This window comes from Oncorhynchus gorbuscha, linkage group LG09 (assembly GCF_021184085.1).
Source record: "Oncorhynchus gorbuscha isolate QuinsamMale2020 ecotype Even-year linkage group LG09, OgorEven_v1.0, whole genome shotgun sequence".
NCBI lineage: Eukaryota > Metazoa > Chordata > Actinopteri > Salmoniformes > Salmonidae > Oncorhynchus > Oncorhynchus gorbuscha.
This window is the reverse complement of record NC_060181.1, coordinates 67499814-67522244: the sequence shown is the minus strand read 5'-3', so window position 1 is coordinate 67522244 and position 22431 is coordinate 67499814. Positions and strand designations below refer to the sequence as shown.

General features: G+C 41.8%; 1 protein-coding gene across 25 annotated transcripts in view; it reads left to right on the top strand.

Annotated features, from left to right (window-relative positions):
* Positions 1–22431, top strand: part of neb (nebulin) — an 87694-nt gene that overhangs the window by 38575 nt on the left and 26688 nt on the right. For 24 of the 25 annotated variants that reach the window (XM_046363199.1, XM_046363202.1, XM_046363207.1 and 21 more), the window contains 31 exons: positions 412–519; positions 5693–6004; positions 6173–6277; positions 6433–6537; positions 6758–6862; positions 7080–7187; positions 8214–8324; positions 8968–9165; positions 9325–9429; positions 9659–9763; positions 9884–9988; positions 10102–10209; positions 10400–10513; positions 10637–10834; positions 11272–11376; positions 11524–11628; positions 11884–11991; positions 12204–12311; positions 12649–12756; positions 12993–13097; positions 13510–13614; positions 13841–13939; positions 14087–14191; positions 14401–14505; positions 14697–14801; positions 14938–15042; positions 15335–15439; positions 15884–15988; positions 16182–16286; positions 16418–16522; positions 17656–17760. In XM_046363199.1, coding sequence (XP_046219155.1) covers positions 412–519; positions 5693–6004; positions 6173–6277; positions 6433–6537; positions 6758–6862; positions 7080–7187; positions 8214–8324; positions 8968–9165; positions 9325–9429; positions 9659–9763; positions 9884–9988; positions 10102–10209; positions 10400–10513; positions 10637–10834; positions 11272–11376; positions 11524–11628; positions 11884–11991; positions 12204–12311; positions 12649–12756; positions 12993–13097; positions 13510–13614; positions 13841–13939; positions 14087–14191; positions 14401–14505; positions 14697–14801; positions 14938–15042; positions 15335–15439; positions 15884–15988; positions 16182–16286; positions 16418–16522; positions 17656–17760 — 3675 coding nt within the window. Of the gene's footprint in view, positions 1–411; positions 520–5692; positions 6005–6172; positions 6278–6432; positions 6538–6757; positions 6863–7079; positions 7188–8213; positions 8325–8967; positions 9166–9324; positions 9430–9658; positions 9764–9883; positions 9989–10101; positions 10210–10399; positions 10514–10636; positions 10835–11271; positions 11377–11523; positions 11629–11883; positions 11992–12203; positions 12312–12648; positions 12757–12992; positions 13098–13509; positions 13615–13840; positions 13940–14086; positions 14192–14400; positions 14506–14696; positions 14802–14937; positions 15043–15334; positions 15440–15883; positions 15989–16181; positions 16287–16417; positions 16523–16952; positions 17055–17655; positions 17761–22431 lie in introns of all 25 variants that reach the window. The other variant, XM_046363188.1, reaches the window with a different exon arrangement.

The following is a 22431-nucleotide window of genomic DNA, read 5'->3' as shown; positions in this document are numbered from 1 at the left end:
ATAACATCTGCTAAATATGTGTATGTGACCAATAACATCTGCTAAATATGTGTATGTGACCAATAACATCTGCTAAATATGTGTATGTGACCAATAACATCTGCTAAATATGTGTATGTGACCAATAACATCTGCTAAATATGTGTATGTGACCAATAACATCTGCTAAATATGTGTATGTGACCAATAACATCTGCTAAATATGTGTATGTGACCAATAACATCTGCTAAATATGTGTATGTGACCAATACAATTTGATTTGATTGGATCAGGGTGCTCAGACACTTGAAAAGCTCAAAACGCCTTTTCCAGTCTGAATAAAGCTTCAACAATACTGAAGGTAGAGGGGAACTCGAATGTTACCATTACTTCCTGTAATTTACGGTCCTATCTATCTTACCCTTTCACAGAAACTGTACACCAAGGACTGGGATAAGGTCAAAGCCACCGGCTTCTTCATGCCCGGAGATGCTGTTCCCATCAAGCAGTGCATCCACAACAATAAAGTCCAGAGCGATGTGAGTATCACTGTTTTCACCTTTATTTTATCAGGTTATTGAGGTCAAAAATACTTATCTCATCTGAATGCAAATGTAATGGAACAGTAAGTGTCTGTTCACTCCTGATAAAGATAACATTAACTACATCATTTACTTAAGTTCCTAACTTTGTAGTGTTTAAGTGCCTCAAAATATCCATTCACTCAATCCCGTTTTAATTCTAAACGCTTAGATCTCTATTGCAGTATTTATGAATAAACAGTCAATTAAATCCCACTAAGTATGGCACTTTGAATTTAATTTGATCATTTTATTAGGATCCCCATTAGCGGACACCATGACATCAGCTAACCTTCCTGGGGTCCAACACAGACCTAAAAAGACATTACAAACAATTACAATTTACATTAAGACATAACCGACACTCAACAAGTTTGTTATGAGTTCGACTTTGTAGACAATTCAAATACCTGACAGGTAATACATTTAACATTCAGTAGATGCTCTTCAGAATAAGTCTCTGTCCAGTCATATGGTCCATCGCATTAGATGCCCTTCAGAATAAGTCTCTGTCCAGTCAGTCATAGATGAATAAGTCCAGTCATATGGTCCATTAGATGCCCTTCAGAATAAGTCTCTGTCCAGTCATATGGTCCATCATATGGTCCAGTAGATGCCCTTCAGAATAAGTCTCTGTCCAGTCATATGGTCCATCGCATTAGATGCCCTTCAGAATAAGTCTCTGTCCAGTCATATGGTCCATCGCATTAGATGCCCTTCAGAATAAGTCTCTGTCCAGTCATATGGTCCATCGCATTAGATGCCCTTCAGAATAAGTCTCTGTCCAGTCATATGGTCCATCGCATTAGATGCCCTTCAGAATAAGTCCATCGCATTAGATGCCCTTCAGAATAAGTCTCTGTCCAGTCATGGTCCATGGTCCATCGTCCATTAGATGCCCTTCAGAATAAGTCTCTGTCCAGTCATATGGTCCATCGCATTAGATGCCCTTCAGAATAAGTCTCTGTCCAGTCATGCCCTTATGGTCCATCATATGGTCCATTAGATGCCCTTCAGAATAAGTCTCTGTCCAGTCATATGGTCCATCGCATTAGATGCCCTTCAGAATAAGTCTCTGTCCAGTCATATGGTCCATCGCATTAGATGCCCTTCAGAATAAGTCTCTGTCCAGTCATATGGTCCATCGCATTAGATGCCCTTCAGAATAAGTCTCTGTCCAGTCATATGGTCCATCGCATTAGATGCCCTTCAGAATAAGTCTCTGTCCAGTCATATGGTCCATCGCATTAGATGCCCTTCAGAATAAGTCTCTGTCCAGTCATATGGTCCATCGCATTAGATGCCCTTCAGAATAAGTCTCTGTCCAGTCATATGGTCCATCGCATTAGATGCCCTTCAGAATAAGTCTCTGTCCAGTCATATGGTCCATCGCATTAGATGCCCTTCAGAATAAGTCTCTGTCCAGTCATATGGTCCATCGCATTAGATGCCCTTCAGAATAAGTCTCTGTCCAGTCATATGGTCCATCGCATTAGATGCCCTTCAGATGCCCTTCAGAATAGATGTCCAGTCATATGGTCCATCGCATTAGATGCCCTTCAGAATAAGTCTCTGTCCCAGTCATATGGTCCATCCAGTCATATGGTCCATCGCATTAGATGCCCTTCAGAATAAGTCTCTGTCCAGTCATATGGTCCATCGCATTAGATGCCCTTCAGAATAAGTCTCTGTCCAGTCATATGGTCCATCGCATTAGATGCAGAATAAGTCTCTTCCAGTCATATGGTCCATCGCATTAGATGCCCTTCAGAATAAGTCTGTCCAGTCATATGGTCCATCGCATTAGATGCCCTTCAGAATAAGTCTCTGTCCAGTCATATGGTCCATCGCATTAGATGCCCTTCAGAATAAGTCTCTGTCCAGTCATATGGTCCATCGCATTAGATGCCCTTCAGAATAAGTCTCTGTCCAGTCATATGGTCCATCGCATTAGATGCCCTTCAGAATAAGTCTCTGTCCAGTCATATGGTCCATCGCATTAGATGCCCTTCAGAATAAGTCTCTGTCCAGTCATATGGTCCATCGCATTAGATGCCAGAATAAGTCTCTGTCCAGTCATATGGTCCATAAGTCTCTGTCCAGTCATATGGTCCATCGCATTAGATGCCCTTCAGAATAAGTCTCTGTCCAGATGCCCTTCAGAATAAGTCTCTGTCCAGTCATATGGTCCATCGCATTAGATGCCCTTCAGAATAAGTCTCTGTCCAGTCATATGGTCCATCGCATTAGATGCCCTTCAGAATAAGTCTCTGTCCAGTCATATGGTCCATCGCATTAGATGCCCTTCAGAATAAGTCTCTGTCCAGTCATATGGTCCATCGCATTAGATGCCCTTCAGAATAAGTCTCTGTCCAGTCATATGGTCCATCGCATTAGATGCCCTTCAGAATAAGTCTCTGTCCAGTCATATGGTCCATCGCATTAGATGCCCTTCAGAATAAGTCCCTGTCCAGTCATATGGTCCATCGCATAGATGCCCTTCAGAATAAGTCTCTGTCCAGTCATATGGTCCATCGCATTAGATGCCCTTCAGAATAAGTCTCTGTCCAGTCATATGGTCCATCGCATTAGATGCCCTTCAGAATAAGTCTCTGTCCAGTCATATGGTCCATCGCATTAGATGCCCTTCAGAATAAGTCTCTGTCCAGTCATATGGTCCATCGCATTAGATGCCCTTCAGAATAAGTCTCTGTCCAGTCATATGGTCCATCGCATTAGATGCCCTTCAGAATAAGTCTCTGTCCAGTCATATGGTCCATCGCATTAGATGCCCTTCAGAATAAGTCTCTGTCCAGTCATATGGTCCATCAGCATGCCCTTCAGAATAAGTCTCTGTCCAGTCATATGGATGCCCTTCAGAATAAGTCTCTGTCCAGTCATATGGTCCATCGCATTAGATGCCCTTCAGAATAAGTCTCTGTCCAGTCATATGGTCCATCGCATTAGATGCCCTTCAGAATAAGTCTCTGTCCAGTCATAGTCATCGCATTAGATATGGTCCAGTCATATGGTCCATCATTAGATGCCCTTCAGAATAAGTCTCTGTCCAGTCATATGGTCCATCGCATTAGATGCCCTTCAGAATAAGTCTCTGTCCAGTCATATGGTCCATCGCATTAGATGCCCTTCCAGAATAAGTCTCTGTCCAGTCATATGGTCCGCATTAGATGCCCTTCAGAATAAGTCTCTGTCCAGTCATATGGTCCCATTAGATGCCCTTCAGAATAAGTCTCTGTCCAGTCATATGGTCCATCGCATTAGATGCCCTTCAGAATAAGTCTCTGTCCAGTCATATGGTCCATCGCATTAGATGCCCTTCAGAATAAGTCTCTGTCCAGTCATATGGTCCATCGCATTAGATGCCCTTCAGAATAAGTCTCTGTCCAGTCATATGGTCCATCGCATTAGATGCCCTTCAGAATAAGTCTCTGTCCAGTCATATGGTCCATCGCATTAGATGCCCTTCAGATGCTGTCCCTTCAGAATAAGTCTCTGTCCAGTCATATGGTCCATCGCATTAGATGCCCTTCAGAATAAGTCTCTGTCCAGTCATATGGTCCATCGCATTAGATGCCCTTCAGAATAAGTCTCTGTCCAGTCATATGGTCCATCGCATTAGATGCCCTTAGAATGTCTCTGTCCAGTCATATGGTCCATCATTAGAGAATAAGTCTCTGTCCAGTCATATGGTCCATCGCATTAGATGCCCTTCAGAATAAGTCTCTGTCCAGTCATATGGTCCATCGCATTAGATGCCCTTCAGAATAAGTCTCTGTCCAGTCATATGGTCCATCGCATTAGATGCCCTTCAGAATAAGTCTCTGTCCAGTCATATGGTCCATTAGATGCCCTTCAGAATAAGTCTCTGTCCAGTCATATGGTCCATCGCATTAGATGCCCTTCAGAATAAGTCTCTGTCCAGTCATATGGTCCATCGCATTAGATGCCCTTCAGAATAAGCTGTCCCTTCAGAATAAGTCTCTGTCCAGTCATATGGTCCATCGCATTAGATGCCCTTCAGAATAAGTCTCTGTCCAGTCATATGGTCCATCGCATTAGATGCCCTTCAGAATAAGTCTCTGTCCAGTCATATGGTCCATCGCATTAGATGCCCTTCAGAATAAGTCTCTGTCCAGTCATATGGTCCATCGCATTAGATGCCCTTCAGAATAAGTCTCTGTCCAGTCATATGGTCCATCGCATTAGATGCCCTTCAGAATAAGTCTCTGTCCAGTCATATGGTCCATCGCATTAGATGCAGAATAAGTCTCTGTCCAGTCATATGGTCCCTTGCCCTTCAGAATAAGTCTCTGTCCAGTCATATGGTCCATCGCAGTAGATGCCCTTCAGAATAAGTCTCTGTCCAGTCATATGGTCCATCGCATTAGATGCCCTTCAGAATAAGTCTCTGTCCAGTCATATGGTCCATCGCATTAGATGTTCTTTTATTGTTTTTTTGAAGGTGGATTTACTTTTGTCTCCTGAGAAATGTGAGTTGGTTAAGAATTCCATTCAGTGATGGCTCTGTAAATTACTATAGATATGAGGAGATTTGTCCTTGGTCTGGGGGTTATCAGATTACCTAAACTTGCCTGTGTGGTTTGGTGGTTATGTTTGTTGCTGGTATACACTAATTTGTATAAAAAGTACTTTGGTTTCTTGAAAAATATTACGTTCCTCAAGAAATTCAAAAGAATGCTAGTAATTTGCTTTCAACAGGAAGCCATGAGAGATGAATGCATTCATTAAAAAAAAATATATATATATGGATAGAACAATGAAGAGCTAATCTGGCCGCCCTGTTTTTTAGGGGCTGAACAGTACTCTAAGTGTGACAGGACCAAAAATGAAATCACCTGATTTGAAATGCTGGATGTTAAATACTCAGAACATTTTCTTGTTATAGCAATGCCCTTACCCATTTTAATAACAATGTTATCTATATGCTCAGACCAGGATAGAGCTGTGTTCATCGTGACTCCGAGTAGTTTGGTCTATTTAACTTGTTCGACAGGCATCCATTCATCGCCAAATTTAATTGAGGGTCACCAGCAAGTATATTTCTTGTACCAAATACAATACTTTGACACTTGCTTGTTCTCTTTCACAGCACAAGTACAAGGCAGAATACCGTAAGCAGGCTGGCCATCACATTGGAGCCCGCTGCGTCGAGGATGACCCTCTGCTCATGCTGGCTCTGAACTCAGCCAAGATCGCCTCTGATGCCCTGTACAAGAAAGACTTCAATAAGTCCAAGACCAAGTTCAATCTGCCAGTGGACATGCTGTCTTTCGAGCTGGCCAAGAAATGCCAGGTCCAGGTCAATGACAAACATTACAGGACCCATCTACACAACTGGACCTGTCTGCCAGACTCCACTGACGTCAAACAAGCCCGTAAAGCGTACGACCTTCAGAGTGACGTGAGTAGAATATCTCCTCTCTCTCTCTGTCTCTGTCTCTCTTCTCTCTCTCTTTCTCCCCGTCTCTCTCTCTTTCTCACCTCCGCTCTCTCTCTCTCCCTAATTAAATCAGGGAAATACCCCGAGATAAAATTATGGTTTGTCTAACTCTACTCTGTCTGTCTGCAGTTTGTCTACAAGGCCGATCTGGAATGGCTCCGTGGCTGTGGATGGATGGCTGCAGACTGTGTCGATCACGTCAAAGTTAGGAATGCCCAGAAGATCATGAACGAGGTAAGCTCCTCTATCTGTATCCATGCTGTTTTTGGTGTGGTTATTGGTTTCATTGGGCACATTCTGCTCCTCAAATGTCAGTCATTAGTACTGCATGTGTTTGCTACCCTTCAGGGAATTCTTACCACGTCTCTCTCTCTACTGTCTTTTTGCAGAGGCTTTACAAGAAGGATGCCAAAGACAACTTTGCCAAATACACACACATCGTGGATCGTCCTGAGATTATCCTGGCCACCATCAATGCTTTTAACCTCAGTGATGTGAGTGAATCATTTGACTAGTTTAGCTTATACAGTATGTTAAGAATAGCCAAAAAATCGACATACAGTCTTTGGATGTCTCTTTTGTTTGATGCACATTTTCTCTGTTTCAGATAGCCTTTGACCCATACCTAAGCTTAGAGAAATGTGAGGATGTTGTGTTGTGTGGGTTGTTTCGATTTGATCATGACCTGTGCCTATATGTCCTTCTGTTGTAAAGCTGAAGTACAAGGAGACCTTCAACGCAGAGAAGGGCAAGTACATCGGCTCAGAGGACACACCCCAGCTGGCCCATAGCAGAGAGGTCGCCAAGGTCATCAGTGAGGTAAAGTACTCTACATCCATATGATTTGGTCTTCATAGGAACACCTATCTGCACAAATGTCAAATTTCATATGCAATTATATTTTTTATAATGTTGATAATAATTGTGATAATATTGTTGAAACTAATACATTTTATAATGATGATGTTATTTAAAAAAAAGTTTTATCTGTAACTTCTGATTTTGACATTGAGGATTGTTTTGATGTCATTTGTAGAAATACTACAAACTGGCTTGGGACGAAAGCAAAGCCACTGGTTACCAGCTCGACCCTCAGTACATTCCAGTAGTCGGAGCCAAGAAGAACAGGGAGATCATCAGTGACGTGAGTCTAATTTACATCCTCTTGACAATCAACAATACAAATATTATGATTAACTATAAAGAATATGATAATTATTACTATAAGTGTAAGGGGTGCGTAACCGGTGGCAGGGAAGTCTGACGCAGGAGAGCAGAACTAAGTAATAGCCGAAGCAGTTTAATAGCAAAACCAACGGCATAAAGAGTAACAAGACATGAGTAAAAAAAACTTTGCGCACCGGTCATCATGTGCACAAGCATTTACAATAAACAATTCTGCACAAAGACATGGGGGGGAACAGAGGGTTAAATACACAACACATAAATGAAAACCAGGTGTGTGGGAAAACAAGACAAAACAAATGGAAAATTAAAAATGGATCGGTGATGGCTAGAAGACCGGTGACGTCGACCGCCGAACGCCGCCCGAACAAGGAGAGGGACCGACTTCGGTAGAAGTCGTGACAATAAGATATATATAATATTTAAAGAGCAAAGGACACAACGGACTTTAGTACTATTAAATCTAATTCAAATAGTTAAATGCATGTTTGTTAAATGATTAACTATAAAAAATATGATGATTATTACTATAAGATATAAATAATACTTAAAGAGCAATGGACACAACGGACTTTAGTACTATTAAATCTAATTCAAATAGTTAAATGCGTGTTTGTTAAATTATTAACTATAAAGAATATGATGATTATTACAAACAATCGTATAAACTGGGTGGTTTGAGCCATGAATGCTGATTGGCTGACAGCCGTGGTATTTAAGTATACCACGGGTATGACAAAACATCTATTTTTACTGCTCTAATGACATTGGTAACCAGTTTATAATAGCAATAAGGTTTCAAGGGTTGCGTTGTGCCTAAGAACATCCCTTAACCGTGGTATATTGGCCATATACCACACCCCTCAGGCCTTATTGCTTAAGTAACTGCTAGTGGTTGCATATGTTGTTGTGGTAACAGAGCCCTTTACTCCCTGCAATCATTGATGACAATAGTTTTTTTTTCTTTGAAACTGAAACCTTTCAGGCTAAGTACCATGACGCCCATGAGAAGGCCAAGGGCCACTACCTGGCTGGCACCCTGGTGGACTTCCCTGAGGTGATGCGCTGTGGAGAACAGGAGAAACAGAAGGGCCTGGTAAGATATGATACTGCTATATTACTATAGTATATCTACACTATATCTAGTAAGATATAATACTGCTATATTACTATAGTATATCTACACTATATCTAGTAAGATATGATACTGCTATATTACTATAGTATATCTACACTATATCTGGTAAGATCTAATACTGCTATAATTCTTTAGTATATCTACAGTATATCTAGTAAGATATAATACTGCTATAATACTGTAGTACACCTACAGTATATCTAGTAAAATATATTATACTGATAACCTACACAGCATAATCTAGTAAATCACACACATGATAATCGCTACAACAGCAGCTCACCATTAAGAATGTGTTCTTAAATGACTTACCTGTATAAATAAACGTTTTAAAAGATACTCTGGAACTAGGAATATGCCATATTTACTCTTTAGATATGCTTTCCTATGTATAATTCTATCATGTTCTTCTATTTATTTATTTATTTTTCTTCCATTTAATATTGTTTTACTTAAGTATATTCTTATTTTGTTGTTGCAATGTAGAGAGGTGAACCTGCATGTAAGCATTTAATTGTACTCTGTACAACACGTGCATAGGACAAATACACTTTCATTTGATTTGAAAATAATCCACACAGTGCGCTGTTCTTTCTTCCAGAGGGATTACCAGAAGGAGTATAACACCAACAAGATCAAGAACCACATCCCCGCTGACATCATTCCCAACGTGGTGGCTAAGAGGTCTCAGGACATGCTCAGTGATGTGCTGTACCGCACCTACCTGCACAACTGGACCTGCCACCCCGAACAGGAGGACGCTATCAGAGCCCGCAAGAACAACGAGATCCTGAGCGATGTACGTTTCAAGATTCATAGATTTGAAAGTGTATTTCGCAAAAGGACACAACACATCTTTAGCTGGCTACACTACCCCACACTATCACAGTATTTGTAAAATCATATCAAATCCAACTATCTGAACTCTGCATTGTGGTATTGTCTATCTGTTTGCTAGGTGTACTACAAAGATGACCTGAACTGGATGAAGGGTATTGGTTGCTATGTCTGGGACACACCTGAGATTGTCCGCGCCAAGAATGCCTACCTGCTGCAAAGTGAGGTGAGTAGCAAGATAACTTACTGTCATTTATACCAATGATTTACCTAGTATTTTGTTTGTTATTGATTGAATACCAGTATATCATAAATGGATAAATACATACCGTATATATTTAATCATTAAAATACTTAAAGACAATCAAAAATAATAGTGATAGAGACTACTTCAAAAGGAGTATTCCTGCATGGGGACTATGGTTTATTAACCCTCTGCATTTGTTTTCTTGCAGCTCAAATACAAAGAGGAGGGTAAGAAGGAATTCAACAACTACTCCATCGTGACAGACACCCCTGCCTATGTGACTGCTATCCTGGGTCACACCTGGGCCAGTGATGTGAGTGTCAGATGTATTGTACAGAAATAAATACTATACTATACTACACATCACGTCTTAATAGTATAGAAATGTATCAAACCCGCGTTGTATCAAAACATATGCTCTTTATCTCAACAGCTGAACTACAGGGAGGCTTACCATAAGGAAAAACATATGTATACCACAATTCTGGATACCTACGACTACGTACGCTACGCCAACCTCAAGCACATCTACAGCACCGTAAGTGTGGCTCTACTGTAGACGTACACTGTGTCTCCAAATACTGTAGTGTTTACCTATTAGGATTGAAATGCTTCATTTATGATGTTTATGTTTTCTTTTGTGTCGTCTAGAAAACGTATACATCTGCCTGGGACCAGATCAAGGCTAAGGGTTACACGCTGCCATCAGACTCCCACGCCATGAAACACGCCAAACAACAGAAGGTCATCCTCAGCAGTGTGAGTTCAACTTATTACCCAATTTATCATCCAACTTATCACCCTTTATAAGACCCTTTTGACATTTGATGTTCCTCATTTGCTTAAACTTAGTTGTTTAGGATTATCAGTCATCACATACGTAAAAGTTGCATTGTACATTGTCAAAGCCCACTACCCAAACCTACCCATATGATTTCCTCCCCTATAGGTCAAATACAGGGAGGATTATGAGAAGTTCAAGTCCCTCTACAGTCTGCCCAAGTCCTTGGAGGACGACCCACACACTCTCCGCTGCATCAAAGCCGGACAGATGGGTCTTGACGTAAGTCTATCGCCTCTTTACTTTACTGTCTTCCATATGGCAGTCAAACACATTGATCTTAAATCAATGGAAATGTACACACACATGATAACATAATGGTTAATGTACCCTCCCTACATGTAGCGCTTGTACAAGGCAGACTATGAAAAGACCAAGGTCAAGAACCACATCCCTCCAGACATGCTACATGTCTTGTCAGCCCGTCAAACTCAGAACCATGTCAGTGAGATCGGTTACAGGAAGTACCTGCACCAGTGGATCTGTATGCCTGATATGCAGGTGTACACCCAGGCACGCAAGGTCAATGAGCAGCTCAGCGACGTGAGTCATCCGAACTTTTAATATTTTAATAAACTTTCTTTATGTGGAAAACTGTATATATTGGATTTTCACATTACATTTAATCACAGTTTCATGTGAAGTTAAATGATTCAATTGAATACACTTTTTTTCCTTATTTATTATAAACAATATTGTTGTTTATAATAACATATATATGAAATGTTCTTCAGGAAGACCTAGAGGACTTTTATTTTCTTTAATTTTGGGTTATAGTAATTTATTTAAGATCCGGTAGTGTCAGAAAAAGTAACTAATATTGCTGATTACTTCTAAACTATTGTGACATAGTTATATATAGTTATATTAGGTAGTTCAAAGTTATAGTTCCCAAATGCTGTATTTCTTCTTGCTTGTCCTTATGTCCTCTATAACCTTATATCCTCTATAACCTCTATAACTTTCCTGTGGCTCTCCAGGTCTTCTACAAGGATGACCTGAACTGGCTGAAGGGAATTGGCTGCTATGCTTGGGACACCCCTGAGATCTTGCGCGTCAAGGCTGCTGACAACCTGCAGAGCGAGGTAAACTCCCTCCCCATGCCTCTCACCTATCTTTCTTCATCTGTCTTTCCTCCTCTCCCCTCCTCTCCTCTCCTCGAGGGAAATGATTCACTCCACAGATGTGGACAGTGATGTGGATGTATTTGTGTGTTTGTTCTTGTCTTTCAGAACAAGTACAGAGCCAAGGGCATTGAGGCATTCAAGGAGTACTCTATGGTCATCGACACTCCTACCTATGAAACAGCCAAACAGAGTGCTCAGAACCTGAGCGATGTGAGTACTGTTGCTAAAGCTTCTTCTTTTTCTCTCACCATCTTGTTGTTTTATTTAACCCTTATTTCATCAGAGTTCACTTCCTGGTCCAGGCTCTCATTCCTGGTACTGTCTCTCTTCCCTACTCTGTCTCCCCTGTATATCCAACTGTCTCAATAAACGAAACAAAAAAAAATGGAATATATATATAATTGATATCAATTCTAATTATTTTCATGATGGAGCATATGAAGTTCTCTCCTCTCATGTTCTCAGCTCCACTACCGTAATGACTACGTCACCAATGTCAAGGGAACTAACTCCTCCCCCGCTGTCACCGTTGACACAGAGAGGGCACGCCTGGCCAACTACAACCAGAGTGATGTAAGATATCTTCCATCCGCACTTCTTTTTTGGGGGATAATTTCTTTACTTTAAGTACACTCTTACAAAGCATAACTCACTCGTAACTTTCAAAAACATAGTAGTAACTAGTAACTACTCCCTCACTGTTTCTAGAAGTAAAATATGCTCGTTTTATTATGATTCTCATATCTTATGTCCTTCCGTTTTTCCTCTCTCATGATTCTCCTCAGAACTTCTACAAAGAGGCCAACAAGAACTTCATGCCTACTGGCTACTCTCTACCCCACGACAATCCTCTCATGAAGCAGGCTCAGCACAACACCATCGTTGTCAGCAGCGTAAGAAAGACACAACACTTTCTTTTATTCAATGTTCATATATATGTATTTTTTTACTTGAACCGTCCCCCCCCAAAATAGAGAGAACCCCCCCACCTTGTGTATGAAATATGAACCATTAAGATTCTCATTGAGGTAATTATCACACAAAAAAAATCTATTCAGATGCAAACGTTCAGTTATGAGAGGCACGCACTGTGTCACTCACACTTGTCTTCTGAACTGTAGCTAGGTGAAGTAGAAGGAAGCCTGTAGATGTAGTTACCATAAAATGTTATATATCATGTCTCTATGGTAGGAACTCACACGTGGAATTCTATTCTGTTGTGTTGTGTAGGTGAAGTACAAGAATGACTATGAAAAGTCGAAGGCTACGAACTACACCCTAGACCCAGAAGGTGTCAGCTTCGTCAACATCAGGAACGCCAACAAGGTCACCAACCCGGTAAGATTACAAACGTCTTCTCCTCTACCCCCAGTAATTGGAAAAATATCATAATTAATGAATTATTGAATTTGATTGATGATCCATCTATGTAGCTATTTGTTATGAGTCCCTTGAAAGATGTTGAGTCCATTATAGCTGTGTACAGTCCAAGACCCGGGAATGTGGGCATCATTAAAATGATTATATGGGGTGTAGTGGTGATGTTATTTCCCCTCTCCATCTGTCTGTCCCAGCGTCTGTACCGTGAGCTGTATGAGAAGGAGAAGGATAAGGTCCACAGCACCTACGACACACCTGAGATCAGACAGGTCAAGATGACCCAGAAGGCCGTCAGCGACGTACGTGACCTTTTGTCATCCTGTCATTATCACTCCTAGACTGTTGTCATTGATGTTTGTTACTATTACTTAGTGTTGATGCTTGCTACAAGACTAATTCCATCATGATTATCTCTGTTTTCATTCATACACTTCTTTTCAAAACTATTTTATTTGTTTGTTCTCTTTGCTGTGAAGTTTGCCACGTGTTCTAAGTACTGTGTGTCTCCCTTTGTTCTGTAAAGTTTGCCAGGTGTTCTAAGTACTGTGTGTCTCCCTTTGTTCTGTGAAGTTTGCCAGGTGTTCTAAGTACTGTGTGTCTCCCTTTGTTCTGTGAAGTTTGCCACGTGTTCTAAGTACTGTGTGTCTCCCTTTGTTCCGTGAAGTTTGCCACGTGTTCTAAGTACTGTGTGTCTCCCTTTGTTCCGTGAAGTTGTGTTACAAGGAGAAGTACTTCGCCAACAGAGGCACCATGATCCCCATGGGCATCACTCCCCAGATGATACACTGTAACCACGTCAACGAGATCACCAGTGACGTACGTGGCCCAATAACATTCACTCAAAACAATGCAGCCAAGCAACTTCTGAAACATGCAATATTTAGGCTATACAACCAATGAAATATGTTTTTTTCAATGAACTTCAGTGAGGATACGGGAAGAATTTCATTGATCGGTTATTGTTACTTTACCAAATCCCTCCATGCCTATTGAATGATTATACAGTAAAGTGACCATTGTCTGTCTCTGTTTCCATCACCAGCTGAGATACAAGGAGGACCTTCTGTGGCTGAGAGGCGTTGGCTGCTTCATGTATGACACACCTGAGATGGTCACTGTCCGCAACATTAGCAAGTTCAGGGTAGATGGCCTTTCCTTTCTTTTTCATTTTATAATGGCTTCAATCAGCAATCTAAGTATACACAATCTGCAAATACTGGTAATAATATGTCTATACTATGCTTATAGTACATCTGCTAATCCATATGAATTTATCTCCCCAAAACAGGCCAACTATGATGTTGAGGCAAAGAAGAACCGTGCCAACTTTACTGTGGTCCTGGGCACACCAGAGTACCAGCGCATCACTGAGCTCAAGAGCCACATGAGCAACGTGAGTCATCTTCACTATCATATCTTCCACCATTTTCCACACACACACACACACACATATATATATATTATAATAAACAGTACAAGCGATATTAACACAATACAGTAAAACGTCCATTAACTGCCATTATACGAGGTTGATGCTTGTTGGAGACTCAGGTCTGTCTTTCTGTCTGAATTGGCAATGTTAACCTTTAACCTCGTCCTCAGCTGAAGTACAGAGCCCAAGGCAATGTGGAGAAGAGCAAGTGCACCACCACCCTGGACTCCCTTGAGGTCCAGAGAGTCAAATGGGCCCAACAGCTCAGCAACAAGGCAAGTCAAAAGGAGATGCCCACAGCTTTTTTGTGTTTCATCTTAGCTCTCACAGATACATTAAACCTGCTTAACTCTTTGGAGGACTGATAGCTGTTGTAAGATTTCTATTGATGCCAACGTAAAGCACAACAATGACAAAAAGGTACAAAGAAAGAGATTTCTGACGTTTCTGTTAATGTTAATTACAGTTTATGTACACTGACCTGGCCTCCAAGGAGAGAGCCCACTTCACTCCGGAGATCAACACCCCCATAATGGACCACGCCAGGGCTATGAAGGTGGTCTTCAGCGAGGTAAGTCTTTCCAACGTCATTTCTCCAACATTCCTCTAGCACCACTATATTGCCCTTCTTATGTCCCAGTATGATACCATAGTATTTGCCCTTCACCACTGCTCTAACACAGTTTCTCCTCTGTTTCTTCTCCCAGATCAAATACAAAGATCAGTACGAGAAGATGAAGCACAAGTACACCAGCATCCATGACACACCCATCCTGGTCCGGGCCAAGAAGGCCTACCTACAGTCCAGTGATGTGAGTATGCTCTCTGGTGATCCCTCCTCCGCCTCTACTGTCTTTGTTGTCCTTCTTCCAAATGACTGACCTATGTACTACTCTCTCTCTCGCTCGCTCGCTCGCTCTCTCTCGCTCTCTGTCTGTCTGTCTGTCTGTCTGTCTGTCTGTCTGTCTGTCTGTCTGTCTGTCTGTCTGTCTGTCTGTCTGTCTGTCTGTCTGTCTGTCTGTCTGTCTGTCTGTCTGTCTGTCTGTCTGTCTGTCTGTCTGTCTCGCTCTCTCGCTCTCTCGCTCTCTCGCTCTCTCGCTCTAGCTGCGCTACAAGGAGAGCTTTGAGCAGGCCAAGGGTCACTACCACAGCGTCAAGGATGCCCTGGACATCGTGTGTCACCGCAGGGTCACCGATGACATCAGTGAGGTCAGTGTGTCAGCCAATTAGACGAGATCTCCCCAGTGACCAAAACTGGTTGAAATGACATCCCTACAACCAGTTTACGAACAGTAATCTGTGTTTTAAGGAAGTCGTTTCAACCAGCATTGCCTGCTGGCTCAGAGCCACCCAATAGGATTATTTGGTCTATTAAATGGACTCCATTTGGTATGTGGTTTTTGCCAAACACTGTATGTATGTTATCATACAGATAAAAGACACTTCTCTGTCTCCACACAGATGAAATACTGTATACACATATGTTATCATACAGATAAAAGACACTTCTCTGTCTCCACACAGATGAAATACTGTATACACATATGTTATCATACAGATAAAAGACACTTCTCTGTCTCCACACAGATGAAATACTGTATACACATATGTTATCATACAGATATAAGACTATTCTCTCTCTCCTTCACACAGGTCAAATACAGAGAGAAGTACAACAACACTCTGGGTACGTGGAGATCCATCCCCGACCGTCCCGAGTTCTTCCACAGCAAAATCATCTGTGATAACGTCAGCGACGTGAGTGGTGTAAAGTTAACATCAGAAAATACCCTCGCAGCAGAATCACTGTATTTTCAATTCCAATACATTCGAGTGCTTACGAGTGTAGTTTACCATAGAAAGAATGCATTGTCCATTTCAGCGTATTAGAATACTTTAACCTGTATGTTTTTGCATGACCCAAAACATGAATATATCTGCCTAACATTAGATCAAGTACAAGGAGGACCTGGATTGGCTGAAGGGTATTGGCTGCTACGTGTGGGACAGACCTGAGATGGTCCAGGCTGAGAAGAACAAAAGCCTCTACAGTGAGGTAAGAATTTAGGAAAGAAAGAATTTACCACTACAAATTCAATAAGACCATTCTCAGATGTTATCTTTCTCTTCTCATATCCACAAAAGCTCTTTTCTCCTCTTCTTTTCCCTCTTCTCCTTTGAAAACAGAGACTCTACAAAGCAACTTTTGAGAAGAACAGACACCAGTTCAAGTACACAAGTGATACTCCATTCTTCCAGGCCGCCAAGAATGCCTCCGTTATCATCAACGAAGTAAGTCACAGCTGCACGTTTGGAACACATTTATGCAAACTCATGTCTGTTTTAATTTGGATATACTGGATATATTTCATCTTATTTAAACGATCTTGTGAAAACCAGATACAGTAATGAGTATAACATGTGTTCTCTTTCTATCTCATTTGGATTCTCAGCTTTGAGGGTAACAGATGATCATGATTAGTTCATAACAGTTAGTAGATGTACTGTAAATGGTGATGAATGCACCATCCTTCCTCCTGTGGTGGTCCTAGCCACAATACTGTGTTGTTGTCACTCAAGTTTCTCTTGTCTGCGGTTCATTCCTCTATTTATCACATGCTATTAACCTTGACTTTCTTTCCTGGTAGTCTTCTTATTTCCTGACTGTCGCAGCTCACTGTTTGTTTGTCAGTTGTCTTTAACTTTTTGACATTCTGAGCAGAGGCGCTATAGAGCAGCCTATGAGAAGACCAAGGATAAGTACAGCAGTGTGTTGGATGATCCTAGAAACCTCCTGGCTAAGGAGAACGCCAAGAATAGCCAGGTAAAGCTATGATTGGCCCGCTGCCGAGTCCTGCCCCCGTCCGCCTCCGTCTACTCTGGGCCTATCAGAACTCTTGCTTCTGAGCCCGGCGCATGAGGTCATCTGACTGCAGGCCTTTCGGGAGGTCGTAGTCGCATGGCTAAGATGTCATCATTCGTGTTCACCTCTCTCTCTCTCTCTCTCTCTCTGTCTTTTTCCTTACGCCACAGGTGTCGTACTCTGCCGCTCAAATAGCCCTCTGTGGTGGTTTGAGTGAGCGGCTACACTTTCCTTGATCTGTGCACTCAGTGTTGAACCTGTTGAACCCTTTTCTCATGTCAGTTTTAATGACAATTGTCAAAAACAAATTCAGCATTGTCAAAACCATGAAATCTAATAAAAAGGCGTATTTGATTGTTTGATTGATTGAACCCAATTCAACCAGGTTTGATATAGCTGGGCGATTCACTCTGAGGGCACAAATCAGGAGGACACAACTCAGACTCCACGCCTGGGATCTTGGGAGCTCCTCTCTTGTCCACTCCGTCCTGTCTGTCCCACTGTCCCTGTCCTCATCCTCTGCATGCTGTGTGTGTTTGTTGGTGTGTGTCCCCGTGGACAGAAAAGATATAGGTCCAGGGCTAAAGAGCTGCTAAAGAATGGCTGCAATGAGCTGCTCCGTCCAGACATCCTCAGCGCCATTTGCCAGTCCAGCGCGCAGTGTAAGGTAATCATCTATTGGCCCAGTAAACCTCACCTCGTAAAGTCCTCAAAATGTCCACTCCATTCCAGTTTTCCCAATTCTCACTCCCTCCGGTTGTCTTCCCAGCTCAGCCCTCGCTAACTGTAGCTGTGGAAACCCATGCTGAACTCCCATTGGCCAGTGACTAGAATACCTCACCTCTGTCTGCCCCACATTCCCCTCACACCGCTGCTTCATAAACACTCCTGAATCCTCACTGATCTCAGAACCCGAGCTACCCAGCTTACCCCAAGTTATAATTCATCTGCCTATAACCCACATCACAAGTACAAACTGAACTGTCTAGAAATAAGTTTTACGTCAAATTATGAACACAGTCAATAGATTTATTTTCATTTATTTTAGTTGAAATTCTTAATCCAAATGATCATTTAAAAAATACTACCATTATTAACCTCTAGCCGTACTACTCATGTTCAATATGTATCCACACTAGATTTATCATCAGCAGCACATAGTGTAGATGCAGGCAAGCTGATCAGGACATAGTGTAGATGCAGGCAAGCTGATCAGGACATAGTGTAGAAGCAGACAAGCTGATCAGGACATAGTGTAGAAACAGACAAGCTGATCAGGACATAGTGTAGAAACAGACAAGCTGATCAGGACATAGTGTAGAAACAGACAAGCTGATCAGGACATAGTGTAGAAACAGGCAAGCTGATGAGGACATAGTGTAGAAACAGGCAAGCTGATGAGGACATAGTGTAGAAACAGACAAGCTGATGAGGACATAGTGTAGAAACAGACAAGCTGATGAGGACATAGTGTAGAAACAGACAAGCTGATCAAGACATAGTGTAGAAACAGACAAGCTGATCAGGACATAGTGTAGAAACAGACAAGCTGATGAGGACATAGTGTAGAAACAGACAAGCTGATGAGGACATAGTGTAGAAACAGACAAGCTGATGAGGACATAGTGTAGAAACAGACAAGCTGATGAGGACATAGTGTAGAAACAGACAAGCTGATCAGGACATAGTGTAGAAACAGACAAGCTGATGAGGACATAGTGTAGAAACAGACAAGCTGATGAGGACATAGTGTAGAAACAGACAAGCTGATGAGGACATAGTGTAGAAACAGACAAGCATAGTGTAGAAACAGGCAAGCTGAGGACATAGTGTAGAAACAGACAAGCTGATGAGGACATAGTGTAGAAACAGACAAGCTGATGAGGACATAGTGTAGAAACAGACAAGCTGATGAGGACATAGTGTAGAAACAGACAAGCTGATGAGGACATAGTGTAGAAACAGACAAGCTGATGAGGACATAGTGTAGAAACAGACAAGCTGATGAGGACATAGTGTAGAAACAGACAAGCTGATGAGGACATAGTGTAGAAACAGACAAGCTGATGAGGACATAGTGTAGAAACAGACAAGCTGATGAGGACATAGTGTAGAAACAGACAAGCTGATGAGGACATAGTGTAGAAACAGACAAGCTGATGAGGACATAGTGTAGAAACAGACAAGCTGATGAGGACATAGTGTAGAAACAGACAAGCTGATGAGGACATAGTGTAGAAAACAGGACAGACAAGCTGATGAGGACATAGTGTAGAAACAGACAAGCTGATGAGGACATAGTGTAGAAACAGACAAGCTGATCAGGACATAGTGTAGAAACAGACAAGCTGATGAGGACATAGTGTAGAAACAGACAAGCTGATCAGGACATAGTGTAGAAACAGACAAGCTGATGAGGACATAGTGTAGAAACAGGCAAGCTGATGAGGACATAGTGTAGAAACAGGCAAGCTGATGAGGACATAGTGTAGAAACAGACAAGCTGATGAGGACATAGTGTAGAAACAGACAAGCTGATGAGGACATAGTGTAGAAACAGACAAGCTGATCAGGACATAGTGTAGAAACAGACAAGCTGATCAGGACATAGTGTAGAAACAGACAAGCTGATGAGGACATAGTGTAGAAACAGACAAGCTGATGAGGACATAGTGTAGAAACAGACAAGCTGATGAGGACATAGTGTAGAAACAGACAAGCTGATCAGGACATAGTGTAGAAACAGACAAGCTGATGAGGACATAGTGTAGAAACAGACAAGCTGATCAGGACATAGTGTAGAAACAGACAAGCTGATCAGGACATAGTGTAGAAACAGACAAGCTGATGAGGACATAGTGTAGAAACAGACAAGCTGATCAGGACATAGTGTAGAAACAGACAAGCTGATGAGGACATAGTGTAGAAACAGACAAGCTGATGAGGACATAGTGTAGAAACAGACAAGCTGATCAGGACATAGTGTAGAAACAGACAAGCTGATGAGGACACAAGCTGATGAGGACATAGTGTAGAAACAGACAAGCTGATCAGGACATAGTGTAGAAACAGACAAGCTGATGAGGACATAGTGTAGAAACAGACAAGCTGATGAGGACATAGTGTAGAAACAGACAAGCTGATCAGGACATAGTGTAGAAACAGACAAGCTGATGAGGACATAGTGTAGAAACAGACAAGCTGATGAGGACATAGTGTAGAAACAGACAAGCTGATGAGGACATAGTGTAGAAACAGGCAAGCTGATCAGGACATAGTGTAGAAACAGACAAGCTGATGAGGACATAGTGTAGAAACAGGCAAGCTGATGAGGACATAGTGTAGAAACAGACAAGCTGATGAGGACATAGTGTAGAAACAGACAGGCTGATCAGGACATAGTGTAGAAACAGACAAGCTGATGAGGACATAGTGTAGAAACAGACAAGCTGATCAGGACATAGTGTAGAAACAGACAAGCTGATGAGGACATAGTGTAGAAACAGACAGCTGATGAGGACATAGTGACAAGCTGATGAGGACATAGTGTAGAAACAGACAAGCTGATGAGGACATAGTGTAGAAACAGACAAGCTGATGAGGACATAGTGTAGAAACAGACAAGCTGATCAGGACATAGTGTAGAAACAGACAAGCTGATGAGGACATAGTGTAGAAACAGACAAGCTGATGAGGACATAGTGTAGAAACAGACAAGCTGATGAGGACATAGTGTAGAAACAGACAAGCTGATGAGGACATAGTGTAGAAACAGACAAGCTGATCAGGACATAGTGTAGAAACAGACAAGCTGATGAGGACATAGTGTAGAAACAGACAAGCTGATGAGGACATAGTGTAGAAACAGACAAGCTGATGAGGACATAGTGTAGAAACAGACAAGCTGATGAGGACATAGTGTAGAAACAGACAAGCTGATGAGGACATAGTGTAGAAACAGACAAGCTGATGAGGACATAGTGTAGAAACAGACAAGCTGATGAGGACATAGTGTAGAAACAGACAAGCTGATGAGGACATAGTGTAGAAACAGACAAGCTGATCAGGACATAGTGTAGAAACAGACAAGCTGATGAGGACATAGTGTAGAAACAGACAAGCTGATGAGGACATAGTGTAGAAACAGACAAGCTGATGAGGACATAGTGTAGAAACAGACAAGCTGATGAGGACATAGTGTAGAAACAGACAAGCTGATGAGGACATAGTGTAGAAACAGACAAGCTGATGAGGACATAGTGTAGAAACAGACAAGCTGATCAGGACATAGTGTAGAAACAGACAATGAGACATAGTGTAGAAACAGACAAGCTGATGAGGACATAGTGTAGAAACAGACAAGCTGATGAGGACATAGTGTAGAAACAGACAAGCTGATGAGGACATAGTGTAGAAACAGACAAGCTGATGAGGACATAGTGTAGAAACAGACAAGCTGACAATGATGAGGACATAGTGTAGAAACAGACAAGCTGATGAGGACATAGTGTAGAAACAGACAAGCTGATCAGGACATAGTGTAGAAACAGACAAGCTGATGAGGACATAGTGTAGAAACAGACAAGCTGATGAGGACATAGTGTAGAAACAGACAAGCTGATCAGGACATAGTGTAGAAACAGACAAGCTGATGAGGACATAGTGTAGAAACAGACAAGCTGATGAGGACATAGTGTAGAAACAGACAAGCTGATGAGGACATAGTGTAGAAACAGACAAGCTGATGAGGACATAGTGTAGAAACAGACAAGCTGATGAGGACATAGTGTAGAAACAGACAAGCTGATGAGGACATAGTGTAGAAACAGACAAGCTGATGAGGACATAGTGTAGAAACAGACAAGCTGATGAGGACATAGTGTAGAAACAGACAAGCTGATGAGGACATAGTGTAGAAACAGCAAGCTGATGAGGACATAGTGTAGAAACAGACAAGCTGATGAGGACATAGTGTAGAAACAGGCAAGCTGATGAGGACATAGTGTAGAAACAGACAAGCTGATGAGGACATAGTGTAGAAACAGACAAGCTGATGAGGACATAGTGTAGAAACAGACAAGCTGATGAGGACATAGTGTAGAAACAGACAAGCTGATGAGGACATAGTGTAGAAACAGACAAGCTGATGAGGACATAGTGTAGAAACAGACAAGCTGATGAGGACATAGTGTAGAAACAGACAAGCTGATGAGGACATAGTGTAGAAACAGACAAGCTGATGAGGACATAGTGTAGAAACAGACAAGCTGATGAGGACATAGTGTAGAAACAGACAAGCTGATGAGGACATAGTGTAGAAACAGACAAGCTGATGAGG